General features: G+C 45.9%; 1 protein-coding gene across 1 annotated transcript in view; it reads right to left on the reverse strand.

Annotated features, from left to right (window-relative positions):
* Nucleotides 1–22,023, reverse strand: part of LOC119161791 (flavin-containing monooxygenase 5-like) — a 44,809-nt gene extending 22,786 nt beyond the window's left edge. The window contains exon 1 of the mRNA XM_075873167.1: nt 21,758–22,023. Within this exon, the coding sequence (XP_075729282.1) occupies nt 21,758–21,969 (212 nt within the window). The 5' untranslated portion in view covers nt 21,970–22,023. The remainder of the gene's footprint in view (nt 1–21,757) is intronic.
* Nucleotides 22,024–22,589: the final 566 nt, after the last annotated feature.

Raw genomic sequence — 22,589 nt, forward strand, 5'->3', positions numbered from 1 at the left:
CCGAAACTAGCATTAACTTTTTGGACGTCACTGTCACGGTCGAAAATGACCGCTTGCCAACAAACCTTTACAAAAAGCCTACAGACCGTCAAATGTACCTACATTTCAACAGCAGCCACCCAAAGCATTGCGAAACGGGTATTCCATATTCTCAGGCCTACCGGTACCGAAGAATATGCACCGATATGCGGGAATTAGACAGACACGCGGAACACCTAAAGCATTCTTTATTGAAACAAAATTATCTGGAAGACATTATTGACGATGCCATACTACGTGCTCGCAACGTGAACAGAAATGATATTATTAAGGAACCAAACAGAGTATCTAAAACGACTTCCCAAACGAACCTTGTACTAACTTACTCCTCATCAGCGCCACGCATCAACAACATACTGTCCCGCCATTTCAAAATAATCAGGCAAAGCAAACGACTAACTTCTATCTTCGCGAAACCACCTCACGTGGTGTACCGCCGGGATAAAAATCTGAAGGACATTCTTGTCAGAGCAAAAGCAACCACCCCCAAATTTCAATCAGGGTGCCATCCCTGCGGAAAATCTCGATGCAAGATATGCCCACAGATGGTCACAACACGTGAATCCAAAGCGAACTTCTCGGATTTCAAATTCTGCATAACTGAAAGCCTTAATTGTGACTCCAGTAACGTAATATACATGCTACATTGCAACATCTGCGGACAAGAATATATCGGCCAAACAGACACGCCATTTCGGCTGCGGTTCAATAATCACCGGTACCACGCCACTTCACTGCCGCAGCTACCTTTATCTAGACATCTGCGCCTGCCAAACCACAGTTTTCAAAATATCAGCGTAACTCTTTTGCAGTCCGGTTTCTCGAACAGACGCAAGCGCGAACAGCGTGAGGCATATTTTATTTTCAAATTTCGAACATTAGTAGCCGGCATCAACGAGGACCCCGGTAAACTCAACTGCCTCCGAGAAGTAAGCCAGGAGGAAATTGGTGACAAAGATTGATAGCTGGAGACCATGCTTTTTTTCTGACTGACTCGTACGTGTACACTGTCCATTCTTGTTTTCGTTTTTTCTTCATTCATTTTTCTTTTCTTCCTTTTTCCACATGCACATACAAGGTGTTTTCGTTCGCCTACCACTTGATGACCATTGAAGGGAAACGGACGAAGATTAAAGGTAAAAAGAGCCGACCGACCCATTAACGGGAGGCCCTTCCTTTACGCACGCCGCATGCCGACCGACCCATTACGGCGAAACCCTTTCTTTACGCACGCCGTCACGGACCCTCCCGGCACCGTGGCGACAATCTTGGGTGGCCCGACACACGTCGAGAACTGAACAGCACGTGATAAGAAACGTATGTGGACGTACACGGACAGTTCGTTTCGTTCTCAGTGTTGACAGTGGTTCTTACTCTTTTTTACTTTCTTTCTTTTCTTTCTTTCTCTTTTTTTTCTCCCCCCCTCTTTTTTAATTTTAGTTTCCTCTCACTCTCGCAAACATGTTTCAAGGCGAGAGGGACGCGGCAGCATCGAAGTTTGGAAATTCATGTCAGTATAACTCATCCCCTGATGAAGGGAGGACCCCTCCCGAAACTGTTGGGAAATCAATATATTTATCCTTGTCGACAACGCTCCCGTTGTGCCATATCCCATACCTTCACAAAGACTAACTGGCCCATTGAATTATTACTCCCACTATATATATATATATATATATATATATATATATATATATATATATATATATATATATATTTGAAGTAGGGAAAGAAGTGTATACTTAAGTGCTCGTTCTTTTTTTTATGCACAATAGTAATAAGATTTAACAGACAATAATGCAAGAAAAGTATAGGGAAAGTTATTAGACCTCCTTGTAATGTAAATGTCAGGAACAAAGAAATGAATGAAAAGACAACGTGTCGTGGGCCTCAACTGAACCAAGGACCTTCGAATAACGCGTTATATGCTCTACAAATTGAGCTACCACGAATGCTATCACCCAATACACTTCATTGGAAATATATGTGAATGAAACCTGGGAGTGTGAGTGCCAGCCGCAGTCAGGATGGCGACTGTGAAACACTCTTTAGGAACCTGTTTGGCATCACGTAGTACGTGAAGTTATTGCGAGCTGGCAGCTGACTAATAATCCCTCGTATACTATCTAGAGGAACAAAGTCTGCCAGAGCGAGAGCCTCGTTCAGGAATGAAGGAAGGAAGTGTATAGTTGAGGGCTCGTTTTTTCTTAGTGAACACAATAATATTAAGATCTAACAGACAACAATCCAAGGAAAGTATAGGGGAAGTTATCAAACCTAATTGTAAAGTAAATTTAGAGAAAGAAAGTCTTCGGCAGGAATCAAAGCTGCGGCCTTCGAATAACGCGTTCGAATAACGCAGGTCCGGTTCCTGCACTTGGCGAGTAATCTTTTCATCTTCTCTTCTTTCTTCACGTTTACATTGAAATGTGGTGTAATATTTTCCCTTACGCTTTTCTTGCATTATTGCCTGATAGATGTCGTAGACACAGCGCACACACACACGATGATGATTGTGGTGACACCCAATGAAGATGAGGACAGAGACCCAGACGGATTATGATGATTATGATCATGCATATATGAGAAGAAGTGCATAACAAATGCATACTGTAACTCCCCTCACATCGAAGCGGCCAACCTGGCTGTAGCAAGTAAATGTGACAGAGAACGTTGCCTGAAAGGCTACATGTGATTCACGTGCACGATCTCTGTGCTGCAGTGACGGTGGTCTGTTGGGACAAGTAGGGTCACACGATAGTTGACGGTAGAATTCTGCTCTATAACTACGTAAAACTTGTCACACAGACCAAGTGTACGAATATGTGGGAACAGGAGCACCTCGTCACCAGGTCGGAAAAATACAAGGCGATGAGATGCGGTATAAATGACTTTTCGAATTTGCTGTCGCGCTTCCGTGTTGATGCGAGCATGATTGCGACACCGGGCTAGTCTTGAAATGTATTCTTCGCTGGAAGACGGAGACGAGTTGATGTCGGTGTTGAAAAAGGAAATATTGAGGAAGAAAGTAGAGGAACGTCCATAAACTAGGTAGAACGGCGAATATTCGGTGGTGCGCTAATGGCCGTGTTGTATAGGCAGAGGTGAGAAATGGGAGAAGGCCATGCCAGTTGTGGTCTAGACTGATATAGAAGGCTATCATATCAGCAAGAGCACGGTGAAATCTCTTGGTGAGACCGTTGGTCTGAGGGTAGTAGCTTGAAGCTGTCTTGTGTGTCATTCAAGAGGCGCGCAATACTTCATTTTTTACTTCTGAGAAGAACACCCTTCCACGGTCACTAAGCAATATACAAGGAGCGCCGTGGCGCAGAATGATGGCGTGCACAACAAAGTCGGCAACTTCTTAAGCAGAAGCACTTGACACAGACATTGCTTCTACGTAGTGTGTCAGGTGGTCTACGGCGGTCACTATCCATCGTTTGCCAGTAGATGTGACGGGAAGAGGGCCGTAAAGGTCAATACCTACAACCTCATATGGCGTTATGGGGCACGGAATTGTCCGCAGAGGCCCGGCCGGTGCAGATGTCTGTATTTTACGACGTTGGCACGGAACACAGTAACCGACGAAGCGCGCGATGCTAGTAGAAATACCAGGCCAGTAGAAGTGACTTGAAATGCGCTCGTGAGTTTTTTGAAAACCGAGATGGCCGGCATTCAATTCATCGTGTAAGGCTTTAAGCGCGTCCAGTCAAAGAGAGCGTGGGAGCACGGGAACCTAGCGTTGACCATCAGGGTGGTAGATATGACGGTACAGAACTTCATTCTCCAGCTTAAATCGCATAAGTTGGCGTTAGGTGGATGGGAAGCTCCTGAGAGCACGTCCATAACACGCCCACGGTACGGATCAGACAACTGGCAGGATTGAAGTGTGCGCTTGTTGTCCGAGAAAAGCTGGTCTATTGAGGCGAGTGCGGGTGCTGTGGTAGAAATGATGGCTGAACTTTGACCGATGCTGAGCTGGGTATGCGGTAGCGGGCAGCGCGAAAGGGCGTCGGCGTCTTGGTGTTTTCTACCAGACTTATAAATTATATCGAAGTCATACTCCTGTAAACGTAGAATCAACCAACCCAATTAAGCGTCCAGACAAGTTCTTCAGCGTGGAAAGCCAGCATTAGGCGTGCACCCGTAACGATCGTGAAATGACGGCCCTGGAGATAGGTACGGAACTTTTGCACTGACCAGACCACCGCCAAGCACTTTTGCTCAGTTATGGTAAAGTTCTTCTCGGTCTCAGTACTCTACTGGCATATGCAACTACTCTCTCTTGTGAACAGGTGTCACGTTGGAGCAGAACGGCACGAAAAGCGCCGCCACTTGCGTGCCTATGTAGGATGGTCGGTGCGGCCATTCTACATCAAAGTGGCGGAGTACAGGTTCTTACGGGAGGACACAATTTAACAGGTCGAATGCTGTTTGACATCCTTCTGACCACAGAAAGGGCTCGTCAAAAGAAAGAAGCTGGTGGAGTGGAGCCGCTATTGATGCGAAGTTCCGTATAAAACGGCTAAAATAGGAGGCGAGACCAAGAAAACTTCGCAATTTCTTTGGCTTTTCGTGCGGGGAAAGCGAAGTGCACCGCAGCTATTTTGTCCGGATCCGGCCAAATTCCGTCTTTGGTCACGGCGTGGCCTAAAACCTTAATAACTTTTGTGGCTAAACGGCATTTTTTGATGTTGAGTTTGAGACCAGCAGTGGCAAGGCACGTCAGAACGTCAATCAAAACGTTGCAGGTGCTGAATAAACGTTGACGAAAAAATAACGATGTCGTCGAAGTAGCAGAGACAGGTCTTTCATTTGAGACCACGTAGCACGGTATTAACCATGCGCTCAAAAGTAGCGGGCGCCTTGTGCAGCCAGAAAGCCATAACGTTGAATTCATATAGCCCATCGGGGGTTGCGGATGCCGTTTTCTCTTTATCGTTTTCGTGCATAAGAATTTGTCAATATCCGGAACGCAGGTCGAGGCTGGAAAAGTATTTTGCGCCTTGTATAGAATCAAGGGCGTCGTCAATGTGTGGCATTGGGTAGAGATCCTTGCGAGTGATTTTGTTGAGTACCCTTGAATCGACGCAAAAGCGCACGTATATAGCCATCCTTCTTACCAACCAGAAACACAGGCGACGACCAAGGACTATAAGAGGGGTGAATTACTTCTCGTTGGGGCATGTCAGCTGCGTTTTCTTCGATAATGTTTCTCTCAGCAGGAGACACGTGGTAGGGCCGGCGGCGTACAACAGATGTTCCGAATGTGTGGATTCAATGCGTTGTAGTAGTAGTGCGGTCCAACGTCGAGGATTACACGTCGAAAGATATTGCGTGTTTCTTTAAAAAAGCAAGCAGCTGTTGCGTCTGTGAAGGTGTCGAGTCGTCGCTAATGGCTGCATCAAATGCGGAAGAAGAAGCAGGCTTACCACTAGGGTGGTCGTTAGAGGAGACGGCATGAAGTGGCACGACGCACGAAGGCTCAGGACCGGTCACGCAGGCCACCTCGGTGTTCTGGGGTAGTAGAATTTTTTCGGTGGTTGTATTCATGGCGATGACAAGTGTGGAACTATTGCGAAAATGAACCACGCCGGAAGCGAGAACGATGCCTTTACCCACGCAACTAAATGATGGTGAGACCAAGACGTCACCACGGCCGATGTCTTTAGAGGTAATAGTTACAATTTGCTCTTGACATGGCGGTAATTCAGTATCTTCCGCAGCTGTCGAAAGAAGTGACCTCTGGGTGTCGTCGTAGAGCTTGCAGCCCGTGTCGGTGAGGTGGACGACGTGTTGGCAACAGTAAATAGCAGCGGAGGCAGACGAAAGAAAATTCCATCCTAAAAGTAATTGATGAGAGCAGTCAGTCAGTACGGTGATCTGAATGTGATGTCGGATTCCAGCAATAAAAACACGGGCTGTGCAGAAAGTGGAAGGGCGAACGGTTTACCCCTGGGCAGCAACCAACGTGCATCGTAAGAGGTCATCACTTTCTTCAGACCTTGGCCTGAATCAACACGCATAATATATATATATATATATATATATATATATATATATATATATATATATATATATATATATATATATATATATATATATATATATATATATATATATATATATATATAGTCACAGATAAATGAGTATGAGCCATCACCTGTAGCGTGAATTCGCTCGGAAGTGGAGAAAGAAGAGAACATTGCTTCCTGGTCTGGGGGTCCGGGCAAGACGTCGATTCATGGCTGTCTCTGTTATTTCGTTCGTGGTACTGGTCGAGGTGCTGGGTAAATGCGCCTCGGCTGCAGATTTTCAGCCGACACACCGAGCTACTTGGAGACAGCTACAGCTCCCACGGCAAGAAGCCGTCGCCGCCTGCGAGGACTATCCCCCGAATACAGTCCTCTCTCTTAAGACGAGATGGCAACCTCGACTGCCAACCAGGCGTGTCAGACCAACGACACCTATTCTTTTCTCCCGCATGTTTTTCATGCGCCGCAAACACCACGCTCATTTCATGGAGACATTTATGGCGATGCTGATGATTGGCTTTACCACTTCGATAGAGTTGCCAGCATCAACAAATGGGATGAAGTTCTCAAGCTGTGGAGAGTTTACTTTCCGTTGGAAGACTCTGCTAAAACCTGATATGACAATCACGAGGGTTCCTTTGCAACGTGGCAAGAGTTCAGCCGATCATTTCGCGATGCGTACCACAGCAACGAAAGGAAGGAGAGAGTGGAGCAGGCCATTTCGTCTCGGAACCAATGACCTAACGAGAGAGTTTCGATGTTTGTCGAGGATATGCTTCGACTCTTCAAGCGTGCCGACCCTGCAACGTCCGAGGAAAAATGATGCGGCATTTAATGCGTGGGGTAAAAGACCAGCGTTTCCCTGGACTCGTGCGCAACCCACCGGCGACTGTGACTGAGTTCGTAAATGAGGCAACCACAACGGAGCGTACTCTCGAGCATCGGTAGTCAGAGTATGAACGCCACGACTTCGCCACTGCTGCGTGCTCTATCGGGCTGACAGCGAGAGGCATGCCCTCGCAGAGCTCTTAAGAAGCGTCGTGAAGGACGAGCTGCGCCAACTTCAAGCAGCGAGACCCCAATCACCCGTAAATGCTCTCGCAGACTTAATCCGAAATGAGATCTGACAGGTGGTCACCCCTCTCGCACCAACAAGGCCTGAGGACCTTGTGCTGACTTATACAGCGGCCCTGCGATCTCCTGCGCCACATGCTTCTGCTCCCACTATGCGGATATTGGATCAGGCTAGCCAATGATTCCAGGGCACCTCTTCGACTCCGGCACCCACCTCAAGGTTTCCGAGTGTACCCACTTATCATCCATTTGGATCGCGACAGAACGCCACGAAGGACCGCGTGTGGCGTACGTCGGAGAACCTTCCACTCTGCTACCACTGTGGCGAAGTGGGTCACGTCTACCACAATTGCCAGTACTGCCAACTTGGTCTCCGTGGCTTCCAGCCTGATGCTCGGTGCCCGCGTTAGGTGAGCTTCCCCGCGAGTGCCCCTTTTTGAGCGTTGCGAGGTATTAGGCAAGCACAACTCGCAGGCCATGCGTGAGATAAGTGAAGCTTATCAAATTAAAAAGTTTGACGGTAAATGTGTAAGTTGCCCATCGGTTGCGTTGTTGCAAAAAGAGACTGCGTATCTCGATCTTTTTTAAGCTACATGTCTATTTTTTTTCTGCTCATTCAACAAAAGACAAGAGTTTTGCTGACATTGTAACACAGTGGTTCTTTCTGTACCCTTCTACGCATGCCCAAATTTTCTCCTTTTTTTTTCGCCTATATATGTGCACCAAAGATATTAAATCTTTGTTGAAAGTTAGCGCTTTCTTCTGTCCTTGTTTTTTCGCTTCCGTAGTTACGAAGTAACTACTTCTAGGTTGCGCAGTTTTTACATTCAGATATTTCCTACCAACTTGCACGAGTTCCTACGCTGGGACTGGACTTTCTTCGCGAATACGGCGCAATTATTGACCTATGAGACTCGCAGGTGTCGTTCGAGAACCTGTTTTATCCTGAACCTAAAAACACCTTTTCATTGAAGGCTGCCCTACGTGTATCTTCCGAATCTGTCACTCTACCTCTCCGCAGCAGCCTTTTTATCGGCGTTCAATGTGACCAAGACGTTCCCGATGCTTTGATTTGCGGAAGGGTGATTCCACGAGAGATCCACACGAATCCGAAAGTTGATAATTTAGATTTCATTGAGTATTTAATGTTTCTTGCACCTCTCACCAGGTAGCCCGAAAGTGAACTTCGTTTTATGATTAACGGCATAACTTACGAGAAAAAAAATACCAAATTTCACCAACACGGAGGCACCAACTTCGTCACCTGTCATTTTCGAAAATTGCAGATTCTATAAAAAGACAAATATTTATGTTTCAAGGAAGATATTTTTTACCTGAAATACATGTCTAATAAAGAATGAATTCATACGGTTTCAAGTTTGTAGACCTTAAAAAATAGCTTTTAAAATTGTCTAATTTTGCGACAGTTTAAAATAAGTTACGTATTCCCCCTTTTTTTTCTCCGAAAGTAATGCAAGCAGCGTTTTCAAACTTGACACGTTTTAAGGATATAGTGTGTTCATTAGGTACATAAATTATTGCTGCCGTAGGGCAAATGTAAAATTTTTGTATCTTGCCTCAAAGTTCTCATATTGGCAAAAGTGTACTTCACTGGAATTTGAATAATAAAAAAACCATCTTCGATTTTTCTTAAAATTTCGTAAATAGCCAACCGAAGGCCATCATACAGTAATATAGAAAAACATGTTGCATTATTTTGTTTTTAGTGACAATATTCGTGGTACAAATCAGAGCTTTTCGAGAATGCGCTGATAAGTTGAGAACTCTGGAACTCGGAACGGAAAAGCGGCAATGAGCTTCAAACGCGAGTAAACGTGACCGAATTTGGTGAAGAAAGGCTGTTTTAGCAGATAGGAGTAACTATTTTGAACACGATATTCAACAGTATCTGAATTCACACTTATACGTAGAGCACTGAGACTTCTAATATGTGGTTGCCACAAAACAAGCGCTCAAAAAGGGCGCACCGCCAAATTCTCGCGACGAAACGCCGGAGAGACGCCGCGAGGTCAACGATAAAAAAAGAAAACAAACATCCAAAGACTCCCCGGGCACGCGTCTCTCTCCCTCGGAAGCGTAGGTTCGCCGACGAAACATCCTCGCGTCGGCGGTCGAGCAAGCCCTGGAAATTTCTCGATGGAAAGGGGCGTAGTGATGCCGGGTTGCGTCATCCGTCGCGGACGGCCCCCGTATCGTCTCGCCCTTTCCCCCCGCCATCGCTGCGCATCGCGCCGACGAAATGATGCGAACTTTCTGGAATCTCGCGCGGAAGGTATTCAATCGAGCAGCCGAGATGGGAGATCAGGAAAAGAAGGAAGTTAGCGCCGGAGTGCGTTGGGTATCCCGCCGCGTCAGTCGGTGAAAGTTTTGTCCTTAGTGACAAAGCAGGAGAAGAAGAAAGTATGCGCCAGAATGCGTAGGGTGTTCCGCCTTGTGGGCGAAGTCTTTTGTCTTCCGTGACAAAGGGGGAGAAGAAGAGGATTTCCACCTCAGGGATGAAGGCTCGAGCTACAGGCAAGAGTGTGTGTCTACCGCTATCGAGCAAAGACGTGTGGCAACAGCTGCGTGTGTGAAGCCCACGTGTTTCCGGCGAAGAAGTTTGGAGCCTGGAGAGCGGCCCATTGAAGACGCGAGGTTTCCTGGAAGAGAAACTTCGGGGGCAGCGGAACGACAACAACGCTGGACTTTGAGTGAGTGATTCTCGGAAGAGTATCATTCAGCCTTTTGTTCCAAGGACTTTGGACTCAGTAAGTTTTCGAACTCTTTAGTCTTTAAGTGTCTTGGTTGTTCGATGCATGCAACTGCATTGTAGTGCTTTTTGTTGTCTGTGTCCGTTGTTTCGAGTGTGGCTGATTGTACTGTGTAATACATTGTTTGATTGGTGACATATTGTATTCAACTATTGTCGAGTGTGCCTATTTGTGTATCGTTTTTATCTGCCATTATTGAGAATATAATTTTGTTTTGTTTATCAACTCTTGGCTCTGACTTGTTCTATGGGCCACAGCCGGCGTCCGCTGGCACGCCAAAAAGGACAACTTCTAAATTGTCCACGCTTTCGTGGTGCGGTTCGGGGGGCCGATACTTCAGCCCTTGGAATTAGCCAGGCGATTGCCTCCCGAATTAACGGGACCCATGACAATTAATCTGGCGTCCGCGACAGGACCTTTTGGTGCACAGTGTGTCCAAAGTAGTGAGAAAGAGCCACGAGTTGTTGATAGTGCTATCGGAACGATTTTGTGTGTTGCTCAGGGTTCTCGTTAACGAGTGCAGGAGAGTGTTCCGATATATTGATTTAGGCAGATATGTTTTTGCACGCAGCACGTTTTTATTTGCGAGACACAATGGATCTCGAAAACTTAGTCGCCCTTGGTGAGAAGATGGGTCTTTCTGGCGCCGAACTACGGAAGTGGGTCACCCAGAAGGAAAAAAAAGAAAAAGAGAGGGCCAAAGAAGAAAAGGCAGCTGAGCTGGAAAAAGAAAGGTTGGCGGTCGAAAGAGCCAAAGCGGAAAAAGCAGCTGAGTTGGAGAAAGAGGGGTTGGCAGCTGAGAGAGAGAAAGAAGAAAGAGAGGCAAAGGAGCGTCAGCTGAAAGAAGAAAGAGAGCAGCAATTGAAGTTGGAGTTGGAGAGAGAAAAGCTGGCCGCTGAGAGGGCGAGAGAAGACAGAGAGGCAAAGGAGCGACAGCTGAAAGAAGAAAGAGAAGCGGAGATGGCTGACAGGGAACGGCAGCGACAGCACGAGATGGAACTGGAGCGGCTCCGTTTGCAACAGCGAAGTGAAACTCCCGTCCAAGCTAGAGTTGTAAGCAGCGAACGGGAAGATCATGGCTTCCGCTTGAACCCAAGCAAGCTGCTCGTAGCATTTGATGAAAGGAAGGACAACCTTGATGCGTACCTTCACAGATTTGAGACGATTGCAAGGAGCCAGAACTGGCCGGAACATCAATGGGCAATTGCTTTGAGTACTTGCTTGAGTGGTGAAGCGCTCAGTGTGTACGGTAGGCTGACGCCGACCGATGCAGCCAGCTATGCAAAGGTGAAAAGTGCTTTGCTGAAGCGATTTAGATTTACTGTGGAAGGTTTCCGGGACAGATTTCGGACAGGAAAGCCAGCTGATGGTGAGACGGCTACGCAGTACGCCGCCCGACTTAGCCATTATTTCGACAGATGGATTGAACTTTCAGGGACAGCGCAGGAGTATGATGAGCTTAGAGAGCTCCTAATTAGAGAACAATTTCTTACTAGTTGCCACCCAAGCCTGTCGCTGTACTTGAAAGAGAGGAAGGCTGAGTCACTTGAAGGCATGCTTGAATTGGCTGATCAATTCTTGGAAGCGCAAGGTGGAACTAATTTGGCCAAAGTCAAGAAGGAGTGTCCCGAAGATTCGAAAAATTCGGCACCCGAACAAAAGAAGCATGCACCGGAGAGTGTTCCGCGATGTTTTCTGTGTAACCGAGTGGGTCATCGCGCTAACAACTGTCGAACTAACTTTACGAGTCCCACGGTCGTAAAATGTTTCAAGTGTGGTCAGACTGGGCACAAAGCAGACGCATGTCGTAACGGAGTGAGTCAAACTCACCAAGTATCCTGTGTGCCAGCAGCACCGAAGTCCGATGATAATGCCATCACCGACGGATTCGTAGAGTTGAAAAATGGGGAGAAACTTCCTATTGTGGGTGCTGTAATGACAAAACAGCCAACCGGTGTTACGAAGGGAATGCCAACACTGTCTGGAAAAGTTGCGGGAAAGAAGATTACGGTGTTAAGAGACACCGGTAGCTCCACGGTTATCGTGAGGAAAAATTTGGTACGGGAAGGTGAGTTAACAGGCAAAACGAAACCAGTTTGCCTAATTGACAGTACGGTTTGGATGCTTCCCGAAGCAGAGATTGAGGTTGAAACCCCGTACTTCAGCGGGAAGGTTGCCGCTATATGCATGACGACCCCCCTGTACGACCTCGTCATCGGAAACATCGACGGGGAGCGAGGGCCGAACGAACCAGAACGTTTGGGGGAAGACCCGAAGATGGAGCCCCCGCCGACACAGGGACCGCGAGATACAGCGAAGAAAAATCCCGTGAAAGATTTCACTCGAGCCCAAGGTGAAGCCTCGGTGCAAGAGACAGTAAATGAGAAGATGATCATGTTGAATGAGTTCACGTGCTGGGCGGGTTGACTTACGTCGGCACGACCTCAACCGACCGACAGTGTAAAGGTGACAGAGTCGGCCAGCCAGGCCCAATGCCGTGATATGAACAAGCTGGTAAACAGACAACCCGTTGAATGTTGTGACCCGTTAACAATGTCGGAAGTGACAACGATGGCTGAGACGCCGCCTCAGATACCGTCGTTGGAAAGGGCTCGCCGAAAAAGAACGTGGAAACACAAGAAGAGATCGAGCGAGCACCGCAAGAAAGGGCGCAAGCGCCGTTCGAAATGCACAGGATAAGTGTTGAGGATGAATCGAAATGTGTTTGACAGTGCTATATGTTAAGGTAATGTGGTTGCAGTCCTGTGTCACAACTGTATGTCGAGTGAATAAAAATTTTTGTTACGGTGATGTGATGTATAGGATGGTACAATTGTTGTAAAGACAGACCTTTGTACATTTGTATTGCTTGAAGTATGTGATGGAGTATTGTATTCATGTACCTGTGTCTATATTCTATGTATTGTGAGATTGAATTGTAATGTACAATTGTATTGAGTGATCTATTGTGAATGTGACGTGTCATGAGCGACGGACTATGTTCCAGTCTCTGAGAGTGTGGGGACTGTTCGCACTCGTTTGTGTTGTTTTGAATATTATGAGATAATATCCTTAAAGTGGGGGGCAGTGTCAAAAAACGAGCGCTCAAAAAGGGCGCGCCGCCAAATTCTCGCGACGAAACGCCGGAGTAACGCCGCGAGGTCAATGATAAAAAAGAAAACAAACATCCAAAGACTCCCCGGGCGCCCGTCTCTCTCTCTCGGAAGCGTAGGTTCGCCGACAAAACCTCCTCGCGTCGGCGGCCGAGCAAGCCCTGGAAATTTCTCGATGGAAAGGGGCGTGGTGATGCCGGGTTGCGTCATCCGTCGCGGACGGCCCCCGTATCGTCTCGCCCTTTCCCCCCGCCATCGCTGCGCATCGCGCCGACGAAATGATGCGAACTTTCTGGAATCTCGCGCGGAAGGTATTTAATCGAGCAGCCGAGATGGGAGATCAGGAGAAGAAGGAAGTTAGCGCCGGAGTCCGTTAGGTATCCCGCCGCGTCCGTCGGTGAAGGTTTTGTCCTTAGTGACAAAGCAGGAGAAGAAGAAAGTATGCGCCAGAATGCGTAGGGTGTTCCGCCTTGTGGGCGAAGCCTTTTGTCTTCCGTGACAAAGGGGGAGAAGAAGAGGATTTCCATCTGAGGGATGAAGGCTCGAGCTACAGGCAAGAGTGTGTGTCTACCGCTATCGAGCAAAGACGCGTGGCAACAGCTGCGTGTGGGAAGCCGACGTGTTTCCGGCGAAGAAGTTTGGAGCCTGGAGAGCGGCCAATTGAAGACACGAGGTTTCCTGGAAGAGAAACTTCGAGGGCAGCATAACGACAACGACGCTGGACTTTGAGTGAGTGATTCTCGGAAGAGTATCATTCAGCCTTTTGTTCCAAGGACTTTGGACTCAGTAAGTTTTCGAACTATTTAGTTTTTAAGTGTCTTAGTTGTTCGATGCATGCGACTGCATTGTAGTGCGTATTGTTGTCTGTGTCCGTTGTTTCTAGTGTGGCTGATTGTGCTGTATAACACATTGTTTGATTGGCGACATATTGTATTCAACTATTGTCGAGTGTGCCTATTTGTGTATCGTTTTTATCTGCCATTATTGAGAATATAATTTTGTTTTGTTTATCAACTCTCGGCTCTGACTTGTTCTTTGGGCCACAGCCGGCGTCCGCTGGCGCGCCAAAAAGGACAACTTCTAAATTGTCCACGCTTTCGTGGTGCGGTTCGGGGGGCCGATACTTCGGCCCTTGGAATTAGCCCGGCGATTGCCTCCCGAATTAACGGGACACGTGACAGTGGTGCCTCTCCATTACTGACACACAGATGGAGTTGCTGTGACGGCCATATGTTTGCAACACGTTGTGTAAGAAAATGCCTCAGCTGCCACATAAGCCTCAGCTGCCACAACTGTAAGCTGCCACAGCTTATGCCTCAGCTGCCACATAAGACACATGAGGCACTCCAGTTTGGCTCTTTTAAGACAGAATACATCATTTTGGTGGAATACGTTACCGCTCGTTTCTTTATTTAAATGATTATATGCATTAGATCAAGCACTACACTTTCCTAAGTTATCGGTAATCTTTCTATTATATCTACATTATTCTAAATCTGAACAGTTAGATTTAGAACCACTCGATTCTTGGCCAATCACCTATAGTGGGTATGTGCCACGATGAATTGGTGAACAAGACAAGAGCATTAACGCTAAAATTTTGTGTCGGTCTGTTGGTCTGTTAGTCACACTATTGTGTTACGCGGTGAAAGTTTAGGCACGTTCTCAACACCAGCCATCTTGGTATTCTTGTGAAGATTGTCAATCAACAAGCAAGCGTTTCGCATATTTTAGGTAAACGTTTTGGTTAAAAAATATGAGCCGAGTTGGAGTCAAAATAAAGCGCGCAATTTACATGGTCACTTTCATTCGCGATGAAGACTCGCTCTGATAAATACTTTTAAAGGCGTGATCGCAAGCTGTCACTGCAAGAGGGAGATCGCGGCCAACTGGGTCCCAGATCGAGCAAAACTACGACAAACGGTGTCTGGGGGACAGCTCGCCATCCGCGCGTTCCACGGAGATTCCAAGGGAGCGCCGCGGAAGCGAGACTGCACACTGAGTTGAGCACAGCTGCGATGAGCAGGTGCTCATCAACACGTGCTGCTATGGCACTTAAGTAGTCTTACAGCCTTGCCTCAGTTTTTCTTTTCGCGTAGGCAAGTCGTGGCGACGGCGAGGGTCCCCTCTGGCGTGGAAACACAGAAGGAACATCGTCACTGTTCAGTCGCACACACTAGAACGTCCATACCAACGACTGCATGAGAGCCGGGCTTCGTATGTAGTCGCTATCAGGGAAGTGCTTGGAACACGGCACTTTTTTGTTTTTCTCGTAGACTTGAAGCCATTAGTTTTTACTGCGGTAACCGATTTTTAAGTCGTATTTTGATCCCGAGGAATCTTGTGAAAAGCGACCCGATTGCGACCTAAAGTGCTGCAGCAGCCACATGCCGCGCATCGATTCGACATCGCGAATCCACTTAAACACCGCACAAACACAAATATAGTGAATGACGGAAGGCGAAAGTCTCCACCCATAAGAAAAGTGTGTAATGGTAAAAAAATTCCTATGAACTGGCATAACTGATGCTTCGTTAGGCAGCAGATCGCAGAAGAAACGAGGAACAATCCCGAAGGTAGCAAGCAGAGTGGTCCCTGTGGCCCGACTCGATCCCGAAGCCAACGTCACCTACCCACGCGTCTCTCTCTCTCTCACGCTTGTCCCCTGCGCTCTGGGCACGCCGTGAGGGCGAGGGACGTTCCTTCGGTCTAGCATTCCTCGCTCATAGCACCGTTGTTTACACAAAAGTTTCAAAAACACTGCCGTAGGCGGGTTGTAAGATGTCGTATATGCACGCAAAACCGCCTCACTGCCACTTTACAAACTTCAGCAAGTGCTCCCACTTCTCCCTCCGTAACCGAAAGAAATTCCGTGCTATAGCTCTCCCCCCTATAACCACACAATGTAGGATGCACAAATAAGTCATCTACCTTTCTCTCCTGTTTTCCTTCTGTTTTTCACTGTTTGTTTTTCTTTCCGTCCCGCTCTTTGTTTTTCTATCGCTTTTTTGTGACTGTTCCTTTCCATCTCTTTCTCTATATTTCTAATCTTTCTCGTTTTTGCATTCGTTTATTTACATGTTCTATTTATTTTATCTAGTTTTCTCTTTCACTTTCTTTATATATATATATATATATATATATCTGTTTTCCCCTTTCTTTTAATTTTTTGCCGTCTCTATTACGTGCTTTCCATAATCGCTTCACCGAGCAAAGCTTTTGTTTAACGCTCATTCCTTCTGTGCTAGTCAGTGGGGCTTGCCCGATTCCTGGGGCATGCCCACCGGTGGACCTGCGCACGACAAATTAGAAGTTGCCGATAGCTTAAACAGCCTCACTGTTAAAAAATACATCTCACCTTCCATGCCCCAACGTTTCTCACCTTTGAGCTTTCTTTTTTTTTATATACCGTATATATGCCATTCAAGAAAGACTCGTGGAACAAAGAAAAACGACTGATACTTCATCAACTCATGTTGCGGCTTGTGGAGTGGCCTTGTGAGGCCTTTAAACACCCTTTAGGAGGGGGGGGGGGTTACAAGAGAAGAGGAACGCGCGTGGGGGGTGCTACAAATATGCCCATGAAAAGACTACATTTCCGGTTGTGGTGCCTCACGACATCACGCCAGACCCAGATGAAGGGAAACGCGTGGATGTATGATAAATGTATTTATTGGTGAAGCTTGTATGCAGCGCAAGGATTGAAGCGGTGAAACTGGAAGATTCTGATGACTAAATTGGTTGCTTTTAGGTTGTTTGCAAGCCTTACCTAGGTGATACAAGTTGTTCTAGACTACTATGTTGCCACTAAGCCTTAGCTAAGCTTTGCTAGGCTGTTTCAATGTTGATTCGCAGCGCGCAGGTTTAATCTAAACCACGAACAGTCACAAGCAGGACAAGTATTCCCAAACTTCAGTGACAGAAACCCGCTTCCAAACTAAACGTTAGCAGCTCATAAATATACGGGCACGTCATTGCTGGCTGAGCTCTTCAATCACCTCGGGGTCTTCTGGAAGCCGCCGTCCGTATGAAGAACACGTACGCGTTGTAACAAAATACAATCTGAGTCGACTTCCTCTTCAAAACGTTATTCTCATAGTTGATATATATATATATATATATATAGGCATGGTGGCGAAAATGGCCGTAGCGTTGCAATAAGTCAAGTAGATCCTCCAAGAGAACGGTAACAACGGAAGTGTTTAATTCGACAGTTTCGGCCAGAGTCTGGCCTTCATCAGGAGTCATGGTACATTCTGTTTTCGCTCACATTTATAGTATTTTGGGTAAAAAATGAGAGGGAAGGAACGAAAAAAAACAGAAAGAAAGAAAGAGTTTGAAAAACGAGAGAGGAAAGGATATCCAGAAAGTTCCAGGTTCCACTGTGCTTCGCGAGTGGCGTCGTCAGTGTGTATTTTCTTAGTATTGCGTTCAGTGCAGTTTGGTGGCGGTCCCTTTATTGTAGACGGGGCCTGGCTAAGGTAAGGGCTTGCGTGTCGCGAAAAATGCTTTTTTTATTATTATTTTTTATTTTTTATTTTTTAAAGACCGTCACTAATTCGGCGTCGGGGACAGCGTTCCGAGGCTCCAGGAAGTCGGCGCGGGAGAAAATGTTTCTTAAGGCGCTGTCTGTCGTTTTGAATGCTATTTTGCTCTGCGAATCCGCGTTTGGGGGTTTTAATTGTGTATGGGGTGGCCCTTCTATATGTCGGGCTTTGTTGTCGAAATGCGGGAAGGGTTTCCAAACTGCGAGAAAGGACGTTTGAAGTGATTGCTATTTTGTACTGGGAAACCGCGTTCGGGGCGTTTAGTTGTGTATGTGGATGTCGGGCTTTGTTGCCAAAATCGGGGAAGGGTTGCCAAAAGGCGAGAAGGGGCGTTTGAAGTGATTGCATTTTGTTCTGGGAATCCACGTTCGGGGCTTTTAGTTGTGCATGCGGTGACCCTTCGACAAGTCGGGCTTACAACTATTGTTCGGTTATTCAGAGAAATAGAAATAGACGACAGTGGTTCACTGAAACACGCAAAGATATTTGTAGTTGTCCAGTCCTCGTCGCCGCCACAGTGCCGCGAAATCTTGAACTGTTATGATTACAATTATAAACTTACATATACACACATACACCCCCATACATATGCGCATATGCATAAGTACATATACACATATAAATGTATATGTATATATTATAGTGCTTTGATTGCTGCAAGTGTACCCGGACTTTCATTTATGCCTTTTTCGAGGGTGTTAAATCGGTGTATGAGGTATGATTCACGTTGTTCACGTTCCCGGTTTGATTTAAATCCTGTTTCTAAAAGTGTGACTGACAATTTGTCGAAGGAGTGGCCGGGAAGGTTAAGGTGTTTTGATAGAGGTAGATTCGGCGCTGATTTCGCGTGGGCTCTGTGATTATTGAAACGAATCCTAAAGGGTGTTTCCGTTTGTCCGATGTATTGCATGCCGCACACGTTGCATTCAAGTAGATATACCACATTAGGGGAATCGCATGTTAGATTTCCTCGTATGTTAATTGAAAAGTTGGATTGTGTGCTGCTTGCCTTGCTTGTATCTCGCATCGCTGCTTGCCTTGCTTGTATCTCGCACTCGTGCTCGAAAAACAGAAATATCCTCCACATGTAATTGATGACGCTATTCAAAAAGCTAGAAAACTTCAGCGTGATGACCTTCTGATGAAGCGGCCACCACAACACAACCTGCAACAGACACACCTATGTTTAACATACAGCACGAATTTCCCCAACGTTAACAAAATCCTTAAACGACATTACAACATACTGGAACAAAGTGAACGTCTAAAACGTGCATTCCCATCGGCTCCTGGCGTCGTTTACCGACGAACACGCAACCTCAAAGACACACTTGTAAACTCCCAAATCAATACTTCAACTTCCGACAGTTCATGCCGACCTTGTCTGAAGCCTCGATGTTTTGTATGCAAAGCGATGCGAGATACAAGCAAGGCAAGCAGCACACAATCCAACTTTTCAATTAACATACGAGGAAATCTAACATGCGATTCCCCTAATGTGGTATATCTACTTGAATGCAACGTGTGCGGCATGCAATACATCGGACAAACGGAAACACCCTTTAGGATTCGTTTCAATAATCACAGAGCCCACGCGAAATCAGCGCCGAATCTACCTCTATCAAAACACCTTAACCTTCCCGGCCACTCCTTCGACAAATTGTCAGTCACACTTTTAGAAACAGGATTTAAATCAAACCGGGAACGTGAACAACGTGAATCATACCTCATACACCGATTTAACACCCTCGAAAAAGGCATAAATGAAAGTCCGGGTACACTTGCAGCAATCAAAGCACTATAATATATACATATACATTTATATGTGTATATGTACTTATGCATATGCGCATATGTATGGGGGTGTATGTGTGTATATGTAAGTTTATAATTGTAATCATAACAGTTCAAGATTTCGCGGCACTGTGGCGGCGACGAGGACTGGACAACTACAAATATCTTTGCGTGTTTCAGTGAACCACTGTCGTCTATTTCTATTTCTCTGAATAACCGAACAATAGTTGTAAGCCCGACTTGTCGAAGGGTCACCGCATGCACAACTAAAAGCCCCGAACGTGGATTCCCAGAACAAAATGCAATCACTTCAAACGCCCCTTCTCGCCTTTTGGCAACCCTTCCCCGATTTTGGCAACAAAGCCCGACATCCACATACACAACTAAACGCCCCGAACGCGGTTTCCCAGTACAAAATAGCAATCACTTCAAACGTCCTTTCTCGCAGTTTGGAAACCCTTCCCGCATTTCGACAACAAAGCCCGACATATAGAAGGGCCACCCCATACACAATTAAAACCCCCAAACGCGGATTCGCAGAGCAAAATAGCATTCAAAACGACAGACAGCGCCTTAAGAAACATTTTCTCCCGCGCCGACTTCCTGGAGCCTCGGAACGCTGTCCCCGACGCCGAATTAGTGACGGTCTTTAAAAAATAAAAAATAAAAAATAATAATAAAAAAAGCATTTTTCGCGACACGCAAGCCCTTACCTTAGCCAGGCCCCGTCTACAATAAAGGGACCGCCACCAAACTGCACTGAACGCAATACTAAGAAAATACACACTGACGACGCCACTCGCGAAGCACAGTGGAACCTGGAACTTTCTGGATATCCTTTCCTCTCTCGTTTTTCAAACTCTTTCTTTCTTTCTGTTTTTTTTCGTTCCTTCCCTCTCATTTTTTACCCAAAATACTATAAATGTGAGCGAAAACAGAATGTACCATGACTCCTGATGAAGGCCAGACTCTGGCCGAAACTGTCGAATTAAACACTTCCGTTGTTACCGTTCTCTTGGAGGATCTACTTGACTTATATATATATATATATATATATATATATAAAAGTCTGCCAGGAAATAGCGAACGTATCAAGCGGATGATGCAAGACTGCCCTGTGTTGCAACACACACACACACACACACACACACATATATATATATATATATATATATATATATATATATATATATATATATATATATATATATATATAGAGAGAGAGAGAGAGAGAGAGAGAGAGCGTTATTCGAAGGTCGTAGGTTCGTTTCCTGCTCACGGCTGGTTATTTTTTCATCCACTTTTCTTTCTTCTTATTTACATTCCGTTGGTTCTAATAACTTTCCCTGTACATTCCTCGGCATTACTGTCTGTTAGATCTCATTAATATTGTGTTAAAACACGGAAAAACAACAAGCTCATAGGTATACACTTCTTTCCCTTGTATATATATATATATATATATATATATATATATATATATATATATATATATATATATAAAGGTCTGCCAGGAAATAGCGAACGTATCAAGCGGATGATGCAAGACTGCCCTGTGTTGCAACACACACACACACACACACACACACACACACACACACACACACACATACATATATATATATATGTATATAATGATTGATTTTTGGGGTTTAACGTCCCAAAACCACCATTTGATTATGAGAGACGCCGTAGTGGAGGGCTCCGGAAATTTCGACCACCTGGGCTTCTTTAACGTGCACCCAAATCTGAGTACACGGGCCTCTAACATTTCCCCCTCCATCGGAAATGCAGCCGCCGCAGCCGGGAATCGAACCCGCGACCTGCGGGTCAGCAGCCGAGTACCTTAGCCACTAGACCACCGCGGCGGGGCTATATATGTGTGTGTATGTATATATATATATATATATATATATATATATATATATATATATATATATATATATATATATATATATATATATATATATATATATATATATATATATATATAAAGGTCGGCCAGAAAATAGCGAACGTATCAAGCGGATGATGCAAGACTGTCTGTGTTGCAACACACACAACCGCGTGCACACACACACACACATTATATATATATATATATATATATATATATATATATATATATATATATATATATATATATATACATGCGTGTGTGTGTGATGCAACAATGGCGAGTCTTGCGTCATTCGATTCTCATTCCTTGATGGCACGCTTCAATGCACGCAGAATACACACGCATGGCGAATTTCCCGGCAACGCGCTAGAAGCGGATGACGCAAGACCTAATGAAAGCTCGATTTAGTCTGCCTCTTGATAAGTGTAAGTCCTGAGATTGCACTAAAGCTATCGTCAATAAGCGAATAAACAAGTGGTGGTACCTGAAAGCGCTCATCTCCTTGCTGGTGTTGATGACAGTGGTGCGCATAACAGATGCTCGTCCCTCGACGTCATCGTCGTGGTAGACCCAGAGGCCTCCCAACTCTGCGGACCGCTCGTACAGCACCACGTCGAAGCCGTAGTCGAGCATCTGGCGAGCGCAGGCGAGACCGCTGGGACCGGCGCCCACCACGCAGACTTTTTTCGTCGACATCTTTCGATTCTGAAAAAGATGAACGCTGCCTGTTGAATGAAGGCAAATTTCAGCGAGCGGGAAGGTATATATGCATTCCTGCAGACAGAGATAGCGAGAGAAGAAGTAGAGCAGAAGAGGCAAGGAGGTTAGAGCCTATCAGCGGAGCCACACACTGGCTCCGCTGCTGGCTGCTTGATACCTACCATTCGCAACGGACGAGCGAAATCGCCGACCGGCGGGCAATCAACCGCCCACACGGTACCTACTTAGTGGTTCTCATTAGCGGTTTTAATATAGTACTCAGTTTGCTAGACCATGGTTTGGATGACGCAACAAATACTGAAGGTTTGTGACCAATCCGCGAAGCTTATGTGTTCTAGGTCGACACGAACGACTTTTCCAGCATTTTATTCCCGCATTGATCAATATACCGACTGAAGACGAAAAACTCCAATGGTAAATATATAACCAAAAGAGCGGTGACATTTTAGTGCGTTCTCATGATTTCTACTGCAATACTTTGAAAACGTGGCAAAACTAGCCTTTTATAACTATAACAATAGTCATACTATAGTTCGTAAAGAAGCGTTTGCACAATTCAGAACGTGTGGTAGTTGCTTCGGGTTTATTTTGAGTAA

The sequence above is a fragment of the Rhipicephalus microplus genome, chromosome 9 (genome assembly GCF_043290135.1).
Source record: "Rhipicephalus microplus isolate Deutch F79 chromosome 9, USDA_Rmic, whole genome shotgun sequence".
Classification (NCBI taxonomy): domain Eukaryota; kingdom Metazoa; phylum Arthropoda; class Arachnida; order Ixodida; family Ixodidae; genus Rhipicephalus; species Rhipicephalus microplus.